The 26,185-nt window shown below is 44.1% G+C and overlaps 1 protein-coding gene across 2 annotated transcripts in view; it reads left to right on the top strand.

Moving 5' to 3' along the window:
* PTPN21 (protein tyrosine phosphatase non-receptor type 21) overlaps positions 1-26,185 on the top strand; it is a 308,385-nt gene that overhangs the window by 53,131 nt on the left and 229,069 nt on the right. For both annotated transcript variants that reach the window (XM_069637952.1, XM_069637951.1), the window contains exons 3-5: positions 5,294-5,463; positions 7,450-7,547; positions 25,307-25,374. In XM_069637952.1, the coding sequence (XP_069494053.1) occupies positions 5,294-5,463; positions 7,450-7,547; positions 25,307-25,374 (336 nt within the window). The remainder of the gene's footprint in view (positions 1-5,293; positions 5,464-7,449; positions 7,548-25,306; positions 25,375-26,185) is intronic.

Raw genomic sequence — 26,185 nt, 5'->3', positions numbered from 1 at the left:
GCACGAACACCCTTTTCTTATTGAAGATTCTCGATCGAGTGCCTTATGTCCAGATAACTGCCCATTTGAATTCTTATCCTATTTTTCATCCACACCAATCGGGTTTCAGGCAAGGGTATGGAGCTGAATCGGCCCTCCTGGAATTGAAGTCTAGATTGTAGACCGTATGGATAGTGGCTTGCCCTCCCTTCTTATGCTCTTAGACCTCTCAGCTGCCTTCGATCTGGTGGATCATTTTATATTGATCCCCAGGTTGAAGGAGGTGGCAAACCTCTCCAACGCGGCAGCTATGTGGCTCTCCTTTCTAAATGATAGGGAATGTAGAGTCTTTTCCAGAGAGGCGGAATCTCCGACAATTTTAAAATTTTGGTTGCCTCAAGGAGCTTGTCCTTCGCCCTGCGTGTATAACATTTTTACTTTTACATTTTTTGAAATGCCTTAAATTTTAATGGCATAGAGTTCGCCAATTACGCTGATGATACCCAGTGTCTGATACCATTGTCCGGTAACTTTGAGAAGGCCGAACGCAACCTTAATAAGGTCTACTCCATTGAAGAAAACTGGATGGTCCAGAATAACCTTGCTCTAAATAAGGACAAGACGGAGCTCATGGTTGTGGGCTATCAAAACTTGCAAAAAAACTGTGGTACTGCCTATGAGAGAGCTTTAGCCTAAAGGAGGTTAAAATCACTACACACATTTTTTTTCAAACACTTGGTGTAGTGCTAGACCAACATCTTAATATGAAAGTTTGCGGAACTCATGGGTGGCATTGTGTGAGTGTTTGGGTTTCAAGGCATTGAAAGATCCGAGTGCTTCCATTTGGCTGAATCCAAGTATTACACATGAGGGGAACATTTTGTTCTGGCATGATTGGTACCTGGCTGGGGTGCGGTGGATGGGTGATCTGTTCAGTGGTTTGAATTGGATGACGGCTAGGGAGATACAGTTGAAGTTTGACATTCCTACTTTTCGCCTGGCAGATTATCGGATGATGAGTAGGGCGGTGGGGCTGGTGGATATGGAAAAGAAAATCAATACGAAGATGCTGGGTTGGGAGCCTGGAGTGAGTGGATGTGGCCTGGTTAGTTATGTTTATAGGCTGGTTGTGTCGAACTATCAGGCTAATGAGGCTTTAAGATTGGATTGGAATTGGAGAAGATATTACGGAGGATGATTGGACGTGTATTTGTGAGAATGTGAAGCTGTGTTCTTTGAGTCTTGCAGACAGGTTGTGTCAAATAACGATTTTGAATAGGACATACTGGACGCCTGAGAGAATGATGAAGAGGGGAATGAGTGACAGCTCGGAATGTTGGGCATGTTTACATGAAGTGGGTACCTTTTGAGCATATGTTGTGGGAGTGCTCAAGGGTGAGGGGTATGTGGTTTGAATTTGACCAGATCTGTGAAAGGATTCTTGAAGTGAAGGTTCATATGGATTTTAAGACCATAGTGCTGGGTAGTAGGGATTTGTTGCACGACCTGACTACTTCTCAGAAGAAATTGATCTTTCGTGGGGCAATGGTGGGGAAGAAGCTAGTTTTGAGACGTTGGAAAACATCTACCCCTGTTACTATTGAGGAATGGATGTCAGAGATGCATTCTCTAGCAGATATGGAGAGAGTGCTGTATCGGAGAGAAAAGAAGGATGCGCTATTTAATAAGATCATGGGCAAATTTCTGTTACTGTATTAGTTTTGTTTTATTGCTTGTATTGTGACTCCAGGGGGAGAGGGGGGTGTTTCTGATGTATATAGTTAATGTTGATTTGCTGTGATTGTATGATGTTTGTATTTTGTTTGTGTTTTTGTTCATATGTTATGATGTGATTTTTTTTAAAATAAATATTTAAAAAAAATAAATATGAAAGAGCATGTCGGTTCCATTGTGTCGTCTGGATACTATTTAAAACTCTTGGCTCATCTGCACCCTTTTATTACTCAACAGAACGCAGCAACCATTGCTAAAGCAATAGTGGACGCTAAAATAGATTACTGTTGTGGTTTACTGAAAGGTATTAATAAACGAGAATGCAAGAGATTACAGGTCGTGCAGAACAGTGCAGTGTGAGTGCTTACGGGCATTGCTCGCAGAGATCACATCTCAGAGGCTCGCCGTAACCTTCACTGGTTACCAGTGGAATCCAGACTTCTATATCCCCTTGCTCTTATATATAAATGTCGGCAGGATAAGATGCCGGTGCATCTTCAGGCCCTGATTAATTAAAAGGGCCATCTCAAGATATGGCTTTTTAATTCATCCTTTTAGCACTTTGGTCATTTAGCTGCTTCTGCCATGTTTTTTGTGCGTTTTTCCTTTTTGGCGCCCTTAAGCCTCTGGATCCATGGATTGCGTGGTATAAATTGCTAAAGTAAAGCAGTGGTTGGTATAGCTAATTCACATGCTACAGAATCAATGTTTGCTGGTATTTTAATGGTAGTTGTAAGCTTTTTATCTTGGAATGCCTGCATCCTGTTTCTCTATTGTTCCCTCTCTTTGCATTTGTGGTTAATCTTGCTCTGAGGTTTACTCAAGCAGCAGTATATTTGCTTTTAAAGTGTAATGTCCCACCTGTTTTTTTTTATTCGGAGGCCTCGTACACACCCTCGGTGTGCCTTGACAATTTGCATTTTACTGACTTCTACTCCTGGCATGTTAGCGTTATAACCCTCAATTGTATTCTCGATTATTGAAGATTTTTGGTTGGTGTAAAGAATTTGGCAGGGTTAACCATTCGTCAGTGCGATGAATCATGTATATGTTTTTGGATGCGTATGATTTCTTAGAAAATATTTCACCTAATGAAGATTTCACCAAATCCATTTCCCTGCAAAACGCAATTAACTTTTCACTTTCTACTTTTTTTTAAATGCGGGGTGAGACCCCCCGCAGCCCCTCCCTACCCTAACTTATACCCTTACCCCACACCCGACCTATTATGCAATGCACATATGCCATTTCATCTACCATTTTCGGTGAAATACATTTGGTGAAATCTCATTAGTTGAAATAGTATTCAATGAAATCTATGGTAACATATGTTGGTGCCATGTAAATTGACATGGTCTCAATTTTTCACTTGATTTTGTGTACAAAATGAAATGTGCATTCACCTTCCTTTTCAGAGAGATCAAATATGTTTATAAAGGAAGTGTAACAATAATCGTAGCACGTATGAAGTTTACGGGTAATGTAGCTCAGCCCAGTGATTGGTTTGTATTTTTAAATGTTCTCAGTCTCTTTAAGGTCCTTGATTTAGCCTCGCTGGATGGTAAAAACATTGGGCAAGCTGAGCTGAAAGAGCAAGGTTTAGTCTGTACTCCCGCAGAACCTGCATACCTGGTTCACCTCCCTCGGAAAAAGAACTGCCCACCCGCTGTTGTAGCTCTTTGGTCCTCCGGCAGCTATCCTAGAAGGTACCATACAGGGTTCGAAATTGCCTGGGGCAGGGAGCTGTTTAGCTTTTGCTTGTAGCCTAGAAGGGCCTGGTTAGCTTGACGCCAACGGCAACCAGGAGCTACTGTTAACTCGCCATGCAAATACATTCATCCAAAGATGTGTGTTTGGGAATGGTGTATTAAGAGCATTGGGACACAGGTAGGAGACTTTAAGTCCTATTTGGTCATCTACAAAGGTTATAGTGTGGGAGGAGTTTGTGACTCTCTGTGTTAGCTCCTTGTTCCTTAAAGACAGCACCTGCTTACTGTGTGATGCATGACAACCAGGAGCTGTTTTAGCTCCTGCTTATCAAATCCTAATTGTCCAGGACGTCTGTAATGGACCTAACATTGTACCTGCAATGCGTCTCCCCTTGAATCACCTGTTTGAGATATTCGCAGCTCCTGGCTCTCCCATTAATGAGGTAGAGGCTGCATTAACATCCACCTGCATACATTGTCAAGGTGTCAGGAGGGCGAAATTCTATTTTGTCTTGTATATATTGCTTTATTCCATACTTCCCCAGCAACTAAGCGCTTTAACAAAAGTGGTTCCTAGAATCCCATTTTGATTGGTATTTGATTTGTCGACTGTGAAAGACTGTCAGTCCACACTTGCAACGCACAGGCTGCTTTCATGTCTGAGACCAATGCGTTACACGTCTAACTGCCCACTGTTTGCAGATCTCTCTCTCTCGTCAATCTATTCCTTTATGGTTGCAGGAGCGTGCAGAAATAAGTTTTTAGACTGCTTATTTCATCCGAAGAGGCATTACAAAAGCTCTGCGAGATTTACGCTCCTTACAGACTGGAGACACATATTGGTTTATGTCTTGAACTATGTATAATAACAATGCGTGCATCTAGCATGATCTTTTAATATTCACCTTATAGTTTTATGTAATAAACTTTTCCCCGCTCAAATCTTGGCTTATATTATGCAGCAAATTGCCCCTATGGAGGAGAAAAGAAGGATTTAAAATAGTGAACCTTTATTCGCAGTGAGAAATATTTACTGTTCGATGCTACAGCTCCCTATCATTTGGAAATTCAAAATGGTTGCACAGAATGTATGACCTTCATTGTCCTATTCAGTTGACGGGTGAAAACTCATGAGTTTCCTGGGGGGAAAAAGGGCAAAGTGCCCTCTGCCTGATGGAAAGACATCGGGCACATGTGCCCAGGTTTCTGAAGAAATGCTTGCCTGACAAAGCTAAGGGGCTGATTGAGTGTCTGAAGGAATAGTGTTCTGATGCATCCAACAGGTGTTTGAAAGCGTGTAACCAACAGTTCTTTTAGGAACCCAGGAGGTTGCCAAAAGCCTGTAGAAGACAAAATGGTCACGTAAAGACTCTGGGATGCCAAGATGGGGCAAGACCCCGTAGTGGAGCAATCTCAACTGAACTGTGTTTTGTAGACCTGTTAACCTGACCCGATTCATAATAATGGAAATTGAGGTTTCCTAGGCTTCCACTAGTCTTATTGACTAAGCTATAGACATTAACCTGGCCTCCACCTGAAACCATCAAGCACTGTTGATCATGTTGTTGCGATGAGCGCATCCTCTTTTATCATTTACTAGTGGATCATGTAACTGGAATTTTTAGATCAGGGGGTCTGTATCCTGAGGCTCTCCCAGATATTTTGGGGTACAACTCCCACGGTCCCTCCACATTGACTATGCTCTGGAGACCTGATGGGAATTGGTGTCCAAAACATCTGGCGATCCCAAAGGTTGCAGACCCCTGGCTTGGATGGCTGGTTGGCTCATTCACAGCAGTGCAGTGGATCCCCTTTAATCATGCACATGGGATTGGAGTACCTGCCTTGAGCATGCCTTCTCTTTATTTCAGGTTACCTATTTCAGCCTGTGGTATTACAACAAGCAGAACCTGCGCCGCTGGGTGGATTTAGATAAACCTCTGAAGAAGCAGCTTGACAAGTATGCGTTGGAGCCCACAGTGTATTTTGGGGTGGTGTTTTACGTGCCTTCGGTTTCACAGCTACAGCAGGAAATCACCAGGTGAGCAATAGCGACATCATGCTGTCAGAGTTTTAAAGTGAAACATTGATAATCTACCTCAGTGGGTAAAGGAGTGTATTTAGGCAGCGGTTAGTAGATCCCCTTTAGCAATTCACCAAATGGAGAAGGATTGGTTTGTTTAATAGGCCAGGCTGTCTAGTATGAAAACAAGGGTGAGCTAAAAAGGAAGGGTTTTTTTTATCAATTTGAAATGTCTTCCTCTTTCCATAATGTCAGTAATTCTTAGCAAATGGGTTTCGTTAACTAGGTTCTTGATTTTGTCGAAAGAGGCAGTTATGAAACATTTGTCCTGAGCATTTTTTTTGTCCCGCTCTTAAGGCTACTTCCAAATGCCACTGCAACAGGGTAAGATGTGTGTAATGCAGACCTAGGAACCCTAGAGGGTGCTCCTGACCCCCACCCCCCCACCCCCAACCCTCAGCATGAACATTCGCGTTTATGTGCCACCGCTGGAATTTTTAAAAAAAGATCTGGTGGGTGGGTGGGGGTTAGGAGACGGTAACTGGGGAAATTTGTTGTAAAAAAAACCTCTTTCGGTGAAAACCTCTGAGCTCTGAAATTGAATAACCAGGTGACCATGATTATCCTGGCTGTCGATGCCTACGCAGGGTGTCCAACCCCAGGCTGGGTTTTCAGTATACCCCTCATTCATATTCATGAGCTACATTTGCATGCAATGATTATGCACATTTTCCCTCATGAATATTAATTGTTATGTGATCTTAACCATAAATTTAATTGTGGACAAAATACCGAAAAACACAATTATTTGTTTTTTCTTGGGATGGGGGATTCCCCACCCACACTGCACCCTTTTCCCCTTATAACCCTGCCCCAACCCCATCCAGACCCGTTTTAACACCTTTACCCCTCTACCCTTTATTTATTTAGTTAATGTTTGCAGTGTTTTTCGGTATTATTGTCCACTCTGAAATGTACCACTGTGTAATGTTTTAGATATATTGACTGTGTACCATATTAATGAGGGATATGCTGAAAATCAGTCAGGATTTTGGCCCTCAAGGCCCAGAGTTTGACAACTCTAGGGGATTCAAGTCCGGTTGTGGTTGGAGCATCTGCTCTGTTACAGGGAGGTAATCATTGCTATTAGCTATGGCCCTTTAATGTAGCACCACATCTAGATAGAAATGGGATTGTTAGCATGTGCCACACTCAGATTTCTCAACTTTAGCTCATGTTGCATCTGGATAGAAATGTGAATGTCAGCATGTACTGCACCTAGATGGAATCCCACAATTGCAAGGACAGCAATGCCAACTAACTAACTAACTAACCAACCAACAATTCCATCCCTCTGCATACACCTCTCAAACTATAAACAAACACAACCACAAGCCTAAAACGCAGCAATCCACACAAACTTCACAACAATGCAACAACAAAACAAACTACACAAAGGCTTGCACAACAGCACATGACGACTACGGACCGTAAAGCACCCCAAGCCCAGCTAACGGACCCACCGGGCTGAGGCTGCCAACAGCACATCACTGCTCTCTTGCACTGTTCTGCTTATTCCCACTAACCCACCCCCTCTTCTCCCCTTTTCAGAGCGCCAGAGGACCACTTTGGTGGTGATAGTGTACAGCACAAATGTCCTTTAACATTAACATCAACAGTACAGTCCTAGAAACAGGATCACTTAATTTTATTTTAAATATGATTTTTGTTTTGCTCTCAGAATATTTTGAGGGTCTAGCTTTTGTCTTGGACTCTTTTTCCCCAGAACAGAGCAGTCTGCACCCTTTTGATGTTTTGTACTACAACTCCCATGATGCCTCACCATTGACTGTGCTTGCTAGGGCTGATGGGAGTTGTAGTCCAAAACATCTGGCTAGCCAAACATTGCAGACCACTGATTCAGCTACAGAAGGAAAATACATTTTTATTTGTACCACCTACCCTTCTTCAAGGGGAGTTCTAATACAGAATTTCTTTGTGCAGGTACCAGTATTACTTGCAGCTGAAGAAAGATGTCTTGGAGGGAAACATTCTTTGCACTCTGGAGCAAGCAGTCAAGTTGGCTGGTTTAGCAGTTCAAGGTATGTGGCAGAAATATGTTGTAGTGTTTTGTTGGTATTAAAATTGATCCTGCATTTTGTCACTGATACATTTTCTTTGAATGTCACTATGCCTTTGTAATATACCAATGCATCTGAATGGCAGAATTAATTCAGATTCATCAGGTGCTTACCTTCAAGAGCCTTTCAGAGGTGCATGTGTGTCAGATCTCATGAATTATGCTATTGGGTAGCATATCCCTGCTCTGACGGAAACCTTGATCTCTAGACCTTGGTTGATGGGTAGGTATTGTTCATTTATATAGCGCCTATACACTGGCAAGTTTTTCAAAGCGCTCAAGGAGGGTGGGAACACGGAACATGTGGGTTGGAGGGGGGGAACAACAGTTGCTCAGTGCCCTTGAAATCTGAAACGATAATAGTCTGCACAGGCAGAGTAAGTGCATAGAATACATTTAACAGTATGGGATATAGCAAATATGTCTGACAGCGATTCTGCAATTTTAACAGTACATATTAGGGGTGAAGACGGGAGAAACATACAGACAGACGATCTCCAGGCGTGGTGCGTACGGATCGAGCAAGTGCACAGAGGTTAACCGGGAGGAAAGGGTCAAGTGCACTGAGTCGGTTGAGACTGGGGTAAGTGCAGAGAGAGCCACACTCTTGGGTTAATTTCGTAGTGCGTTGAGTGTGGGTGGGGTGTAGGGCCCTGGGGCAAGTGCGAAAGAGGACTGGTGGGGGTGCTGGGGCCCGGTGAGACTGTGGTACACCAGGCAGCCAGTCAGAATGCTGTAAGGAATAGGAGGGAGAGGAGGAAATGACAGAGAAATCGGTTAGCAGGGTAGAGGGAGAGAGAAGGAAGAGAAGAGGAAAGTCTGGAGGAGTTTCCAGAATGTTAGGCGATCCGGCTCAAGGCATAGGGCGGCAGGGAGGCTATTCCACAGGGAGGAACCTGCTGAGAATAAGGATCTCCCACCAAATCTCTGCTTGGAGAACCGGCTCACTCGCAGAAGGTTGGAGGAAGATGAGCAGAGGTATCACGAGGGACAGTACGTAGGTAGGCAGTGGGTCCCAGGCCCCAGAAGGACTTGTGAACAATGCAAAGGGTCTTGAATTTGATCCTTGCCGCCACGGGGAGCCAGTGGAGGGATTTCAGTGCCGGAGAGATGCGGCCCCTGGGCTTGAGGGCAAGAATATGTCTTGCGGTTCTGGTCTGGATGAGTTGCAGAGGGTGCAGGGTAGAAGAGGCTGTTGCAATAGTCCAGCCTGGAGAGAACCAAGGCTCTGGAGATAGTGAGCCTCTGGGGGAAAGTGAGAAAGGGTAGAGTACCTCTGAGGAGGTGTAGCTGATAGTTCGACTTTGTAGCGATGTCTGAAATGTGAGAGGAGAAGGGGAGAGTGGAATCAAAGATGACCCCAAGGTTTTTTTGCTTCGCAGTTGGGTGCAGGGCCAAGGGAGGCCGGCCAGAGTGAAAGTGGGAGCAGGGGTCCCAATGCGAATAATCTCAGTCTTACCGGTGTTGAGGCAGAGGTCTTTTGCAGCACACCATGACTGAATAGCAGACAGTCTGATATGGGGTATGGGGGAAGAGGAATAGTTGTGTCATCCACATAGCACTGGAAGTTGGAGGTGAAGGTGGCGATCACCCGTGCCAGGGCAGCCATATAGATGTTGAAGAACCATGGGGATAGGTTAGAATCCTGGGAGACGCCACATGTTGAGAGAGTGATAGTCGAGTAAAATGCTCAGAGTTCCACCTGGGATGGGCGGTCGGAGAGGAAGGAGGTTAACCACGGCAGAGCCTGGCCTGTGATTCCCAGGGTTCCACAGAGACGTGCAATCAGGATGTTGTGGTTAACCGCGTCGAAGGCAGAGGAGAGGTCAAGGAGAATGAGGATAGATGGGATGTTGGTGTCAAAATTTGAGAGCAGGTGTTCAGAATTGTTAAGAAGGTTTTCAATATCTGTATCTATTGAACTACCAGACAAAACTAAATGCCATTAGACCATGTTGCTTCTGGAACTATTGACTGATAAATGTGCCAGGCATTTGACTAATAGCCAAAATTAGCTATAAGAAACAAATAATGATTTAAAATCCCATGGGATCCATGTTCATTTGCGTTATTTAACTTGTCTATGCCATCATAGAAGGGATTAACCATTGTGGAGTATTCTGCGGATCCACCACTAGAACACTGCCTAGGGTCTCTTCACAGGTGGCCAGGAGAGGGCAGACTCTTCCTGATCCCAATCCTGGGGGTGGTATACTGCGGGAGGATCACCTGGGTGGAGACCAGGCCGAGGGAGGTGGGGAGATGCACAAGGTGAGACACGGTATTTTTCCTTGAAGAGGAATACGGTTGACCTAGACATCGAGGAGGAATTGGCTTACTGCCATTTTGGGACATCCCGATCTCCTACCAAGGGTGAAAAGGTACAATCTGAAGGAGTGACTCCACTTCGTGTTGAACCCAAGGAACCAATCTTTTATACCCTTAATGTCCCATGTCCCCCACAATATCAAATGTATGCCAACAGGAATAGTGAACATGTGACCTTTCCTAATCCTTCTGTCTCTAAAAAGACTAAATCTTATAATTCTTATCTTAATATCGTGGGAAGAAAATCCATCTTAACCTTTTTAAATAATTGGAGAACACAAATGGTCCCAAAATAAACTGCAAGTCCCAGAATCCCTCAGGGTCTGTGAAGAAGTGGCCTGAAGAGGCATACAGGAGTCCAAGTCAGACAGGCCAGCCTATTGACTCTCACCTAGGTCAGGCAATTAGACCTAAGGGCCTGTTTCACCTGCATCCTCTGAGTTGGTCCTGTGCTCACAAACCCTGTTTGGCTGTGCCAGCATTGGAAGGGACTGGAAGCAACAGGCAGTCTTTCCGGGTGCACCTCATTGCCGTGAATGCTGATCTGAAGTTGTGCATTCTGCCAAGACCCATGTGCAGAAGCAAGCTGAGGGAAACTGGAGAGTGGAAGGCTCTCCCTTGATGAGGCTGGATCGGAGACTCCTGTGCAGCAGAGAGAGGTGTGAATCCCAAGAGTGACCATAGAAGCAGAAGAAATCAAACTGGGAAACGGAAGCAGCCCACAGCCGTAGTAATTGGGAGTTGGAAAAGAAGCCCTGTACTCCTGAACAACAGAAATACCTTGACTGTAACTGTAACCAGCTTGAATTGTAGTCACATGTGCATCTAAGCGGGTAGACATTAACCGCAGAAGTGGAAAGTCTTTCTGAGGAGGGAAATGCAACACATGTTTTTATAAAAAGCTTGCGTGTAGTAAAATCCTTTCTCTTACCTACTATCAGAATTATCTTGTTGCTGAGCGGTCACCTGGCTCCTGTTAATACGAAGACCATTGCCGGTAGTTTAATTGAAGTAGAAGTTACTTTCCCTAAGTGTTGCAAGCACCGCTTAAATCTGCATGTAGGGCAATGTTTCCCGATACCTTGGAAGCTGAAGCCTGACCGAAAGTTTGAGTGAAGCGAAATTGCGTGGGTCTAATTTTGTTTTCAGTAAGAAGTACACATCTTGCAGCATATTAAAAGCTGAAGCAGAAGCCGTAGAAGTGGTTGAAGCTGAAGCCAGAACAAGTCATTCCCAATCCCATAGAGTGAACTCTATACAACTGAATAAGCTCACATAAGAACTATATGCCACTGAAGTTGTTGAAGTTATTGTTACCCAAGAATCCTCTAAGTTGAACGTGACAAGATCATGCAAAGCTGGAAGAGTGGCAGAACTGTTTTGGGGTAACCATTAGAGGAATGACGTCTATAAATCTGGGGAAGAGAGGAGTTTTAAACTAGAAACAGATTTTGTGGTAGCTGCAAGACCGGCGAAGAGGCTGCCCTTTCTTGCCCTACAAAAGAGAAGTGCCTTGGCAACCTGTAGAGGTAGAAGAGGTCTTGTTGAAGTAGCCCAATATTGAAGTTGTTGTAGTAGCAGCAGCAGTATAACTGTGCGTGGGCGTCAATATTATTGGTAGAAGTAGAAGCTGAAGCCAACAGTGGGCAAGGGAGCCTGATCTCAATTGTAAAGTAGAAGGACGTTTCTGAAACTATGGCAAACCTTTAGCAGAAGCATTCTGACAAACTGTGTATAAAAGACGCTGCAGAAGTTGAAAGTAGAGAAGTTGAAGCAAGCAGAACTGGTACTTTTTGTCTTCAACTTTACATGTTCTTTCCTGGAAGGAAGTCATCCAGGGAAACTCCTTTGGTGCTATTATTTTCTTTGTTGAACTGTAAAAGGAGGATCTTTTCACCAAGCAGAGACTTTTACCAGTGGATTTTTATTTGTATGACATTTTCTTTGGAACTTTTTCAAGACTTTCGTTAAGACTTTCTATTTCTTGGAGGAAATTGACTTTGGGACATTCCTGAGGGAGCAGGATCTGCCTAGGACCACAAGAAGTCATCCAAGACACGGGGTGTTTGGTAACCTTTTATTTATGTTGTATTCATGTTGCTTTGAATGTTTTTTTAGTGTGAGGGTTAGTTTTGCGAATGCATGGAGGCTTTCCCATAGATCTTAGAATAGGTAGGGAATCCCCTGTAGAGAAGGTTTAGTTGGGGCTTTTTATAATTTTGTGTACAATAAAATGGCAAATCCTGAGAGTTCTCAATACAGTAGTGAGTCTCACAGTACTGACCTATCACACCATATACAAAGTAAGATTGAATCAAGGTGCACCCTAAAATGTAGGCAAAACGGGGTGTGTGTGTGTTTTTAACTGGCCCACTTCTGCTGTAACCTCATGGGCTAGCTAGCTCATAACCGGGGGATGAAATGAAGAAATTAAGTATTACTGTTTATCTATTCTGGTTTGGAGTATGTTGCCTTGTGAAGAATCATCTGATTCTTGCCCTACAGCATTCTACCAGCTGATTCAATTATTGTGTTTGATCCCACAGGAGGTGCGGCCTCAATAATCTGGAGGGGGGGGGTTGGAGGAGGGCATTAAGCTTTTGAGCCAACGCATCAACCACAGGTACAGCTCTGGCCTTTCCTGCCACATTCTTCTGCAAACTCTCCCAGCATTTTTCAGAAAGGGGCGGGTGGCTGTCCTTTCGGGACAGCCAGCCCCCCAGTCAGAACTGGGTCCATTCTACTGCATTTTACTTTTATGGACTTCATTGATTCACGGTGCGTCAGTCACCCTTTCTTAACTCTCATGCTGGACTTCCTTTGCATCTTGTACTCATGGTGGCCCTGAATCATGCTGTTCCATCTTCATCTTGTATCCTGGCTTGCAACATTGTGTTACTACTGACTTCTGCAATTGTATTAGCTCTCCTCTCTTGCTTCTCCACTCTTTTTGACTGCTTAATCTGTTCTCTCCTCCCCTCCCCTCCCCTCCCCCCTCCCTTTTCCTATCTCCTCCCCTCCTCCCCTTACTTTCTTCTATGCACTTACTCTATCAGAATTGTCCCTGGACCTACTATGATAGCAACCTATCTGTCGCTCCCCTATCCCCTTAGTGTTGCCCCCCCTCCCTCCAGCACTATCTGAAACGTTGTCAGGCCCAGTACAATAGTCACTTGTTTTGTTCCTCCCCTCCCTTTCTGCACCCCTCTCCCTCACCTTTTTGTTTTCCTCCAGCTCTACCAGAAATGTCGTCAGGCCTAGTACGGTAGTCGCCTGTCTGTTTCTATTTCCTTCCCACTCTCCCCCTCCTTTCCTTATCTATGTCTTAGCACTATCTGAAATGTCGTCCGGCCGAGTACGATAGTTAATTTCACATCCTTACTGTTCATGGCTTTTGTAAGAATGTTGTTGTATTTTCCCTTGTTCCCTTCCTTGCCTTGAAGCGCTTTGAAACACATTGTGTATAGGCGCTATATAAATAAACTATCATATCATTTCAGGCACTCTGGCAGACAAAGGGCAGGGGAGTGAAATATTCCTCCCCACTTCCTGTCTGCCCAGACACACTGGAGCCTTGGCAGGGACACCCAAGGGTTCCCGCCAAAGGCAAAATACACCCACACACAGACCTCCCCTCCCAGAATGGTAGAAGAAGTGCTAACAAAGTGTTAGGGAGCATTTTCAGTTTCTGTGCTAATTCCCTTTAACCTGAGATCCCCAGCACCTTTCCTGGACTCTGAACTTTTTTTTATTTTAATCTCCTGAGTGAGTGGAACTTTTTACCACTCAGTCTTTTTCTCTGGCTGGGATTTAAATTTTACTGCTTTTATGGAGTCTGCTAATCTCCATATGTTTAATACAGGCATCTGCTTTTTGGCTTTCTGACACCCGCACCCTCTGTGCAATCCCTTGGATTTCTCTTTGTTTTATGGCATTCTCTTGAAAGAACTACAGTTCCCACGAGTAGTAAAATAACATTTATCTTACTTAACCTTTTCCTTTGTGGGTCCAGCACACACCACCTTAGATGGGGTGCTGGTGGGTTACCCTGTAACTCCTTATCCCACTACTCCTGTAACTTTTTGTTACAGTGACTAACTTAAATGGGTGATGGACGTGGATACTTATTCTACCTTTTGTGCAGGTTACTGGCAGGCTGATTTCTCACCTCCAGTACAGTACCCATGGAAATGGCCCCAGTCTTTTTTTTTTTTTTTTTTTTAAAGTTTGTCCGTTCCTTCTGAGCTTTACGTCTATAGTTTCATGTAGATTTGAGTCCTTTGCGAGTTTTGTCTTTGGCGGGCTTCTCCCCTAAAGCCAACCAATGCTCCAGTGTGTCTGGGGAGGCAGGAAGTGAGGGAGGAGCCCAAAGCCTCACTGTCCTTTCCCTGTAGGTATGCCTGGCTGAGATCAGTTCTGTGGGCGGATGGCTGTCCTGCAGGACAGCCAATCCCCAGGTGATTGACAGCTGAGGGAGGGAGGGAGGCAGGGAGGGAGGCAGGGAGGGAGGATGGGAAGGAGGATGGGAAGGAGGATGGGAAGGAGGAAGGGAGGGAGGGAGGGAGAGAGTTCCAGTGTATAAGGAGAGGATTTATGGACTACAGCCAGTCTCAACCACTGGAACAAGGAATTTGTAGCAGATGACGAGCAGAGATGCCAACAACACCTTCAACTACCGGTGAAGCCCTGCAGCTGCGATGACCCCGTTTTCATCTTGACAGGGAAGCTCCTGCAAGGACAACTTTCTCCCTTGTGCTGGTGGGACAGACTAGCCGAAAGACCTTCAGTTTGGGCCATCCCCCGACACCCTGCGACTCTCCTAGGCTGCAGAACACCAATACCCAGGGTACCTGGACCATTTGCGAGTGTATCGTCTTGTGAACATTGAATCTCACTGAAAGTTTGCAGGCATCCGTGTGGACCTCCAGAGGCAGGAATTTTTCACCAAGTTCCTTCACGAGTTTGGGACCGAGTAATCGAAATCCAACCAGCGATATTCATTTCTTCTTGGCGCTAAGAAAAAGGTGCCAAAACGACAAAGTTCTGTTGGAGTGAGCTGAATCCTTTGCTGCCGACTCCTTCTCTTGAGTGCTGAGTCAGAAGCCCTCCAAAGGTCCCCCCTTTCATCACCTCGACCAAGGAGCAGGAATCGGGGTCTTGATGTTTGCATCCAAAAGGCGAGCATCTTCACTCTACAGGTACTGTGGGGCTTGGGTTGTACTTAACTTAGGCCATTGTCGGTGCTTCTTTGCTTTGGGAGTGCAGTTGTCTTCAATTTGGAGTTGACCTCAACTCGACTGTGCAGGCCTTACAGCCTTTGTGCTAGCGGGAAGGCTCCTCTTGAGCTCCTGTGTTTTCTACAAGAACTGACTGGTTAATTAACCTTCCTCAGAAGATTTTCATCAGAACTGGTGCTGTCCACTTAACTGTGGCTTTGCTGGTTTTCTGTAGGTCCATCTTCATGATCCCTCTGCCTTTGGTAACGCTGGTTCCTCCATAAACCTTGTCAAAACTTTTTTAGTTCATAAACAGACTGCCTCTTGGAGAGTATGCATTGGTATTTTAGCAGTTGCTAACTGTGTTCTGTCAAACCTTTACTTCCCTTCTAAACTGAATTTTGCAAAGGTAATACATATAAGTGCTTTTTAACTGAAGTCACTCTGTGTGCTGGATATGAAAAGTTACTCGCCTGCATTATTGTTCCCTTTCCAATCTTAATTAATTTCTTACTGAATGTTATTACTAGTTGCTACATTTTAGAATGGATTGTGTGCCTTGTGTATATATAATTATTTTTTCTATAGCTGTGTGTAAGTGTTTCCTTGGATCTCAATATGAACTGGTTTCTTTGTACTGCTCTACAGCTCACATTAACCCCTCCTAAGATAAGCCTGGCTGCTCGCCACTCAACCGACTTGTGTAGTACAGGCCTATATTAAGAGTTGGTCCCTAATACCAAGAAATACGTCTAACTCCAGTTGATCTTTAGAAAAACGTACCTAAAGCTGTTGGCATGCGCTGGAATTTGTGCAGATTGGATCACATTGACTATTGAGATGTGGCCAAAGGAAACCATTCAGTAGATCTGGTTTAGCCAAAGTAAAGTGTACTAATTGTATTAGTAATTTTAAAACGTAACCATGGGCTTCTTTAAGCCAGAGGCCTTGTATCAGTGAAAAACGTGTTCATGTTGTGTAAGTATGGCCTCTCCTGTAAAAGAAGTAAGCTAGAAATCATATAAAGGTTGTGGGACCACCAAAAAGTCTCCACAGAACCTGTCTTCTTGTAACTATAGTGGTAAACATGCGGAATAGGAAGTTTTAGGCACCAGTCAAAATTCCTGAGAGGCAGAATATGAAGGTTCTGATGAGGATGATGGCTCACCCACCTCCCCTTCTTCTATCCCTACCTTGCCCTATACCATAATCCATGGAATTGAACCAAAGGAAACTTCTAATGGACTGTAACCCAAAGGTCAGAAAAATTGAGTTACGTTATGTTACTTTGCATTTATATAGCGCCTTATGTACCATTGGTATGGTCTGAAGGCGCTGGTAGGTTGAACTCCCTTGGGAACTGAAGTTCAAGTCAGTAGAGAGGATCAAAGGTGCGTGTGAGCACCGGATATGTATGCAGCTGGTGTTATATTTGTGTAATAGCTGCTTCTTAGCGGTAGGTGTGGTGGTTGAGCGGTCAATAGTATGTGTTCGTTCTGGCAGGATTTATCCAGGCCGATTGTGGCTGCGTTAGGCCTGAGGAGAACGCCTGGCTGGGGGGTGTGTAACCAGCAGTGTTTAGTTAGAGTGATGGGGAGTATGAGGCAGATGTTGGTATGAGAACAGCTATACCGAATGGTGTCATAGTATCGCTGTGTTCTATTTGAGTGTTGGTGTAAAGAAGAGCGTAAGCGTGGAGATGTGAATATGGTGGTTTACTGTAGGTGCTTGAGATCGTGCCCACTCCAATAGTTCCATGAACTTCATCCGTTCCATGTACTCTGACTGTTCCGTGCATTACGACCGTTTCAAGCACTCAGACCGTTCGTTTCAATGCTCTTTCAGACGTTCCATGCCCTCAAAAACCATTCCATGCTCGTCACGCCATTCTGTGCACTCCCGTCTGTTCCATGCACTCCTGTCCGTTCCATGCACTCCCGTCCGTTCCATGTACTTCAACCATTTTATGCACTCCACCATTTTATGCACTACTCTTTTCATTCGTTCTAGCCATGTTATCCTTACTCCATGCATCATCCATCCACATACGTCATCTTCACACGTTCCATTTACTTAACCAATTGCATCCATTTCACTCGTTCCATCCACTTCACTAGTTCCGCCCACTTCGCCGGCTCCAAGCACACCCCCCGTTCATTCACCTACATCATCCGTTCTACCATTTCACCCGTTCCACCCACTTCACCCATTCTACATCAGTTCGCACGTTCCAGCCACACACTTCACCCGTTCCATCCACATACTTCACCCGTTCCATCCACACACTTCACCCGATATAGGGGAGACTTTCTAGACTTTGGCACAGTGTCGTTATTATGGACACTGTCATATCCTGCTACGCCAGAGTGGTGATGTTATATACACTTCTAGAATCAACTTTGTACCAAGAGGATATTGGGCAAACTTTTAAAATCAGCCAAGGCACGCTAATAGGCACACTTCTAAATTCAACCAAGGCATGCTATTAGGCACACTTCTAAATTCAACCAAGGCATGCTATTAGGCACACTTCTAACTTCAACTTTGCACAAAGAGGATAATGGGCACACTTTTATATTCCGCTTTGCAGAAAGAGGATAATAGGCACCCAAAACAACTTTGCAATGGGGATGATATTAGGCAACCAAATTTAAATTTGCACAGTGAGGATATTCAACTAAGGCGCGCTATTGGGCACACTTCCAAGGTAACCAAGGGCACGCTATCAGGCACACTTCTAAATTCAACCAGGGCATGCTATTAGGAACCCTTCTAAAAAATCAGCTTTGCACGGAGAGGATAATAGGCGCACTTCTAGATTCAACCAAGGCGTGCTAATAGGTACACTCCTAAATTCAACTCTGCACAGAGAAGATATCGGGCACACTTCTAAATTCAACCAGGGCGCGTTATTTGGCACACTTCTAAATTCAACTTTGTACAGAGAGGATATTATGCATACTTTTAAATTCAACGAGGGCACGCTATTAGGCACACTTCTAAAGTCAACCAGGGCACGTTAATAGGCACACTTCTAAATTCAACTTTGCACAGAGAGGATATTAGGCGCACTTCTGAATTCAACCAAGGGACGCTAATAGGCACACTTCTAGATTCAACTTTGTACAGAGAGGATAATAGGTACACTTCTAGATTCAACTTTGCACAGAGAGGATATTAGGCACACTTCAAAATTCATCGAGGGCACGCTATTAGGCACACTTCTAAAGTCAACCAGGGCATATTAATAGGCACACTTCTAAACTCAACTTTGTACAGAGAGGAAATTAGACACAGTTCTAAATTCAACCAGGGCACGCTATTAGGCACACTTCTAAATTCAACTTTACACCGAGAGGATATTAGGCACACTTCTAAAGTCAACCGGGCATACTATTAGGCACACTTCTAAAGTCAACCGGGCAGGCTATTAGGCATATTTCTAAAGTCAACCAGGTCATGTTAATAGGCACATTTCTAAAGTCAACCAGGGCATGTTAATAAGCAGACGTCTAACTCATCTATGGAAAAGGATTTTGTGGACTGTTCTTATTTACAGGGTCTGATGAGTCTGAAGCCTCCAGGATCCCGGAGTTGCTGAGTCTGTATGACGGGACGGATGACATTGTTGTATGGCTGTAAACATTTGACCTTACTGGTTTGTGTGAGAGTGATTGGATAGCCTGGGTTCTTTTTAGGCTTCACAAGAATGACTATAGTGATCTTGTGTATCTATGAGGCTGAAAGGGTTAACTATAGTAGGGTGTGACAAAGTCTCATAACGGGATATGAGAGGAGACCTTCTCCATATCTAAGCCCCTTACTGGAACATAAGAATGGTAGGTCGTAAAGTCCCATCTCTGTACCCTGTAGGGCCTGTTACCAGTAAATGAAGCAGAAAAGCTGTTATCTTAGACTCAGCTGAGCCACATTGTAGAAAGGATGATGCTCTTAAACTTGAAGCCAAAGAGGTCACCTTAGGGGTCCCCTCCTCAGAGACTAAAGACATAACCTGCCACTCTGAAGGGCACTTAGGTGAAAAACCCATAGCTTCAAATAGGTGCCAAGCTCCTAGGTCTACAAAGCTGGAGATCACTGCTGTGACCCCACCTCTAGCTAACACTGAGGAGACTGAGCCTCTTGAAAATCCACATACTTTGCAAGTGGTTCATTATGTAGACACAAACTTAAATGTTTCTGTCCAATCCCTAATATGGTGTAATGCCATTACAAAAGTCAGTGGTGGGACCCCACTTTCAGTTACCACTAAGGTATTTGCACCCTTTGAAAACACAAATCATGTGGCGATGGTTCAAACTCTTGATAAAAACCCAAGTGATGATATCCAGCCCGTAACCTGGTCTAATGCCACTCTTCCAGTCACTGATGTGACTCTGTTTTCAGCTGATGCTGAGGCAGCAAGTCCCTCTGAAACCTCAGACAGTGCAAGGGGTCCTTGAATCTTAAAACCTGGACTCTCGATCACATGCTGTGAAGGCAATTCCTAGGGCTGGCAAGAACCTTGGTGTTCCTGTCTTTAGAATAAAGGCCCCTCCAGTTAAATCTGAAATGACAACCTCCTGGAAATCACCATGCTGTGGAGGTGGTTTGGAAAACTCTAAAACTGGATACTCTAGAAAATCCACTTACAGTGGAGGTGATCTAGAAGATTGACCAGCACTTAGGTGTTCTTGGGCAACCTGAAAGGCCAGGGCTTGACCTTGACCCCAAGGTTGGAATTGGGTTTTCTCCTTTAGTTCAGAGTGCCCTGAAGGAAACTTCAAAGCTTGAAAAACAGAAAACCAAAAAGAAGTACGAGAAACCTTAACATAGCTTTCCTACTAGGCCATCTATCAAAAAAGCCTGTGACGCCAACTACTCCTATAGGAGAGATGGATACGTATTCTGTTTCAACGAGACAACTCTAAGCCTTTGGGATCCTCAAGAGAGGAGCATACTCTGTTAGCAGGGCAACCTCTAACAAAGGCAAATCAAAACTATTCTAGAATACTAGGGATATGGGAGCCTAAACCATGCTCTACCATTTCAATTCCAAAAATAAAGCCTTTGACCCACACTGCTTCTGGGGAAGACATGGATAAGAACATTGGAAACCTCTCTAGGCCTTTGAGGACTGGTAGTTCTCAACATTGGTGGAAAACCAGAAATTTTAAGTCAAGGCTAAACACCTTGAGACTGTGGGATCTTCTAATGTAGACCCAACATTAAATCCTAGTATTAGGAGGGACCCCTCGAACCATGGTAAACGTGTATCCCGGAGGAAGTGGAAGCATGTACAATGCTTTGCCACAATTACTCCAACTAAGATACTTGAGACCCAACCTGATCCAAAGGGAGAGGTGGTGAGGAATCATGGATACCCCGTTTTATAAGAAGCCCTTTTAAAAGCCTATTGCAGATTCAGTAGTTGTAACACCTCCTGAGGGACTGTTAACTCGGATCCCTTCTTTTAAAAAGAGCACATTGCCTAGCAATGAACGCAGGTCATATAGTTTGAAGGATGAAAAACGTTCTAATAAATCTCAAGAAGAGTTACAAAAAGATTTTTGATGGACTCCACAGTAGGTTTATCCGACTGCGACAAGAGATCCATCGGACCGTTACCAACTAGCTCTTTTACATGTAGGTAACTTTTTAACACTTGTTACATTTCAGTGCAGCAAAAAGCCTAAACCTTATGTCTTTCCATATTCTTGAAGCATGAGTGGTCTTAGTGGCAGGAGGGGTTCACTATTGCTGTAGTGACCCATTGACCGGTCAGGATAGGCACAGATGTAGGAAAAGTCGGTCTGTCAAACCAAGTAAGTAGTTCACTTTAGAGTTAGTTAGGGTCCAGGGACCTCAGAGATGACGCTCTAGAAGAATTCCAGCATTGGGCCTGGGCGAACTGGATGTGGGAACCCCCAATCTCATAAATCACCCCCAAAGCTTCACAGGAACCACACAAGTCTTAAGGTAAGTAATACCCCAGCCAACACAGTACTTCAGCACCGAAGACAAGTTTGCAGCAGGACGTCTTCAGGATCTGCATCTGAAAACCCGACCCATGAATTCCTTGTTGTGGTGACTGAAGAAAGGACACTTTAAGGGAATTTGCAGCCGGGATCAACTGGGAAGGCCCCAGGAAAGAGTTTATTCCTGGCTGGACGTGGCTCTGTGCTTTTGATGCCCCTTTTCAGGAGCCAGGAGAAGACTGAATATCGCTGGTCAGATTCTCTTCACTTACAGGTCTAGCACTCTGAGGGGACTTAAAGGTCTCCAATCTAGTCTCTGGAGGTCCAGCAGGATGCCACCAAAGTTCCAGCGAGATTCAGAATTCTGAAGACTGTGCACTGCACAATGGCTCGAGGTCACAGGGTATTTGAATATTGCAGCCCAGCAAGTTCGCAGCACATCGTGGGATGGGTCAAAATGCAGGTCTTCTTGAGACTAGTGGATCTCACCAGCCTCTGGCTAGGTGTCATCACTTTCGGGACCGCTAGGTCAATTGGAAGGAACTGTTACAGCCGGCCCCGGTTGGACAGAAGGCTCCCCGATCGCTGGAAATCGACACATCGGTCTTTTCCTCACCTTCTTGCTCCAGTGGTCGACTTGTCAGCAGCTTCCAGGTTTAGAGTTTTTATCAGGGACTACAGTACATCTGCATTCTCTCCCTGCATTTTACAGCAAGGCCGGTCTGGCTGTCCAATCAAACAGTCAGCCTCCCGCTGGGAGTTTGTTCCTTTCAGGCAAGGTGGAAGAAAAAGGGCTGTAGAATTTTGGACTGCTCCCCCTCTTCCGGCCTTCAGACACTCTGGAGCCTGGGCGAGGAATCCAAAGGATTCCTGCCAAAGGAACAACTTCCACTGAGGTCCTTCCCACCTAGAATGGCAGGGCAAGAGCTCAGAAGCAGCAAGCATACAAGAAATGACGAAAAAAGGAGCCCACCGTTTTAGGAAAATGGTGGCCCTTCTGTGCATTACCGAGGCAGAATTAACAGCTTGTGAGTAATAGTGACTAAAAGTAATAAAAGTAGTTAGACTGCCACCAGCCATTCAAGTAAACTTGCAATTGTAACAAAATGTTACCAGATAAGTAAGAAAGGGGATACATTGCATCCCCCTCACTCCACATATGGTGGGGTGTGCTGGCTCCCTTTTATAAAATGTAAAGGGGATGAAAATCTCTTTACTATTTGGGAACAGTAGTTCACCCAAGTATATGAAAGAGAAATTAACAGGGGAGCCCAAAGTGGCAACCCAGCATAAGCCCAAATGTAGGAAACTATAACTTCAACCATACACTATGGAGAGACATAAAAGGTTCCCCGTAAAAAGAGTAACGACTAGGTGAGAGGGGAAAACGATTCCCATAGCCTATGGACAAGGTAAAATAGTTACCAAGTCAAAGCAAAAAAGTTCTGGGGTTGACACAGGTCAGGAAGATGGATCATAAATGTGAACATTTTACCTAACACAAAGAACAACCACGTTAGAAATGGCGAAAAAAGAAAGGAGCCACCATGTTAGAACATAGATGACCCTATTTTACACATCAGAGATTGCAAATGCAGTCTGCGGTAACAAATGGTGCAATAGTTGGTAGAGCACATCCACTGTCACCCACCATTAATATAGGGTTATCTATGTGACTAAAAAGTCACAGGAGCAGAGAGAAGGGGAATACTAGGTATCCCCTTAGCACTCCACTGCCAATCTCTCAGAATATAAAGTTTTAGTTTTAGGAAGGATACACAGTATCCCTCTATCCTTACTAACTGTAGTTAGTAAGGATAAAGGGATAATCTCAAAAGAGAACCAAAAGGGTTCCCAGCAACACTGCACATAAGGAGCTGTGTGCTGCAAAAGTAAAACACGGATGCCTTAAAAGAGATATGGAGGAAAGTAGACTCCATAGTAAAGGTAAAACAGAGTTCTAGAAGTCAGAGCAAATGAGAATGAATGAGGGGGAAAAGGCTCCTCTCATTCAGGAGACAAGGGAAAATGTTCAGAGGTCCAGCAAAAAGTGCTGAGGCTCTCACTAGGAGAGGGGATGAAGCATAAACATGATAAATCCCCCTAACAGGTTGTCCCCTGGAGCAAACATTTGACACAAAGGGGGGAGGGTGTTAACATGTCTGCAGACAAGCACTGCCCTGTAAGACTAGATGCTTTTCTCACAAGGAGCAAACATGTATGCTTTTCCAGCCAATGTGGGCCCACAATGCAATGCATTGCTCAGTGGTTTATAACTCTGTGTTAGTTGAATTGGACAACACACACTCACACTCACACTCACACACACTCAGTCATGTGCAGTAGGGTTAGAGGAACACAATGACATGTTAATTACATTGCAGGGTGAGAAAAATATCACTAAATGGCGGCAGCAGGGTCAGAGGGGCACAACAATGGCCAGTCTTCTCAACAAAACCATGAAAACAAGCAGTGGCAAAGCCAACAGTTTTGACTTTTGTGAATGCATAGGATAGACATTTGCAAAGCACTGCCATAAATATACCACCTGGCAATAGGATGGTAATAGATGCAAAAGGATGTGAGTAGAAAGGCATATGAAAGTGGTGCCTGCGGAATGCCTACTGCTTATACCTGACAATGCTCGTTTCTAACAGGACTTCAGTGCAAGGACATGGATATCATTATAAATCAAGTGACTGAAGGCATAGTTGGCCAAGACATATGTATTACAACAGTAGCACATTTACAGATGCAATTAAGCTATTATCGCTCTGAAGACTGCTTTGAAATAACACGGCAGACATTTACATCGCAACGTTTGGTCTTGCTGCTTGATGAAGCTAGCTCAAATAGATCCCAGGGGATGCCTTTTAAGCTGATAGGGGGTGGAAATGAACGTAGGGATTAGCATGGCCAGGGACAATAATTGTGTGGATATATAACCAAACTCCACCGAAAAACTGTCTGTTGCATCCCATCTCCCTCGTAGCTGTACTCCAATGCAATAGTTTGGACTAATAGCTGGCGCTTAAGTGCCACCAATTAGCCAAAACTAAATATATTGCAAAATGAAAAATAAATTGCAAAGTGCACCCCACACAGTAGCATGAGCACATGTGTCTCTATGCAAAGCAAGCCAAAAATATAGTTTGTTGTTTAAAGCACACTTAGACTGCGCCACTCAAAATGCAGTTTACACAGAATGTATTGTCCACTCTTGTTGCAAATGATATTCAAGCAAATGTATTTATTAATTTGCTCTCCTTGCCCCTTGAATAATGTTGACACGTGTTTCAGCCTCCAAAGGGCCTTTGTCAAAACAAACACTCTTTTAAGGGCCTATCCGTGCATATATCAATAAATCCGGAAATCCATTATGTAGAAGTCATGGGTTAATCCCTTCTATCTCGGCGTGCTAAACAGTATTACTCGCGTCGGCCCCGAACTGTTTAGAAGCCAAAAATATGCTTACATACATGGACAACATACATTACATTCATTAAATATGCATTACAATTGAAAAAGTAGTCCTAATATACACATTTAATAAAGTAATATTACATGCAACCATGCTTGTATAAAAAGGTATCTCACAAAAACAAACTCCCATTGCCATCTTTCCGTTCCACTCCAAACAAGCACACATAAAATACCAGTATACTTGCAAAACAATATTAACTCTTTAACAAGAATACCAAAGAAAAGTCAAGGTTAACAATGTTGGTTTTATTTTATGTTTAGAGTATAATAAAGGTCTAAACCTTAACATTTGCATGCACACTGCTTGTGAACAGGCGCTTATTGTTTGTAATTTTTAGTTTGAGAAGCCTGTCTTGTTCTTTTAACTGTGGCATGGTAGATCACGTGAAGGAAAATGAGTTGCTACATTTCAAGACATACACCTAGCACTTTGCCAGCTACCAGCGAGAACACTCTTTAGTTTTGTAGTGCACAGTTGAAGTGTCAGAACCAGTGACCCAATGTGACCCTCAGGACTACTTAGTAATATTCTTTGTCAACCCTAGAATCAAAAGGCTGAATCCTAAACCTCTTGCGTATGGTTTCTTACCCGACACAAAAACAGTTGTCTGACTTCTCTACATTGCTTGATGATTTGTTTTACAAAATAAAAGGCAATGTTGCTAAGCTGGTAGAAACTGTATGCGTGATGCATGTTATTCTTTATTTTTTGTACGCAGCTGAGTTTGGCGACTTTGATCAGTATGAATCGCAGGATTTCCTTCAACGGTTTGCCCTGTTTCCTGTGGTAAGACTTTCCTAACTTTCTTTTGAATTAAAACAATGTTGTTTTGCTCCTTCTCATTCCTGTGTCTTGTGGCGTTTTACTGTTACATAAAAACATAGGTCATCTAAAAACCTACTCAATTTCGGCTCCTTGATGCTCTTAAATACCTCCTTATTGAGACATGCAGATTAGGGGCTGAAGATGGTCATAGATGCACTGTTATTCTGTAAAATCTACAGCTGTACTTACTGATCAGTTTTGTTTAGTTTTCTATAATTCTTTTTACAAATGTCACTTTCTGGGATAGGACATGGGGGGGGGGGGGAAGCCCACCCCTTAGGAGCAGCCTGAACTACCCAAGGGTATGATGGAGTGGTGTGAGAAACCTGAAGGTCACCCGCTAGTCCCCGGGGATCTGTCATCCAGGTGGCCAGGATAAGGTTATCGCTATTGAATCCAGTTCCTGGGGGTGTACTAATGCGGGAGAATCACCTGGATGAGGGGGGCCCTTGGGGGAGTGGAAGTGGGACACCTGATGGGTGAGACGTGGTACCCCATTCCTTATAACACCTTTTCCTCCTCCTACCCCATAGGATATTCAGAAGTTCTACCCCACCCTCTTTTCCGATACAAACACTTTCTTACACTGTTGGGGAGAATTCTCAGAAATGTGCTAATTCCTCTCTACCTTAGAGACCCCCAGCTCTTTTTGCTGGACTTTAGGACTTTTAATTTCTAACCTGGAGAGAGCGAGACTTTTTTTCCCACTCATGTAATTTCCTGTGATTTGGACTTTGTGTTTCTTTTGACTTTGGAGTCTGTTAGGCAAGAT

Source organism: Ambystoma mexicanum, chromosome 14 (assembly GCF_040938575.1).
Source record: "Ambystoma mexicanum isolate Mex_15411 chromosome 14, UKY_AmexF1_1, whole genome shotgun sequence".
NCBI classification, from domain to species: Eukaryota; Metazoa; Chordata; class Amphibia; order Caudata; family Ambystomatidae; genus Ambystoma; species Ambystoma mexicanum.
This window is presented reverse-complemented; position numbering and strand designations above follow the sequence as displayed.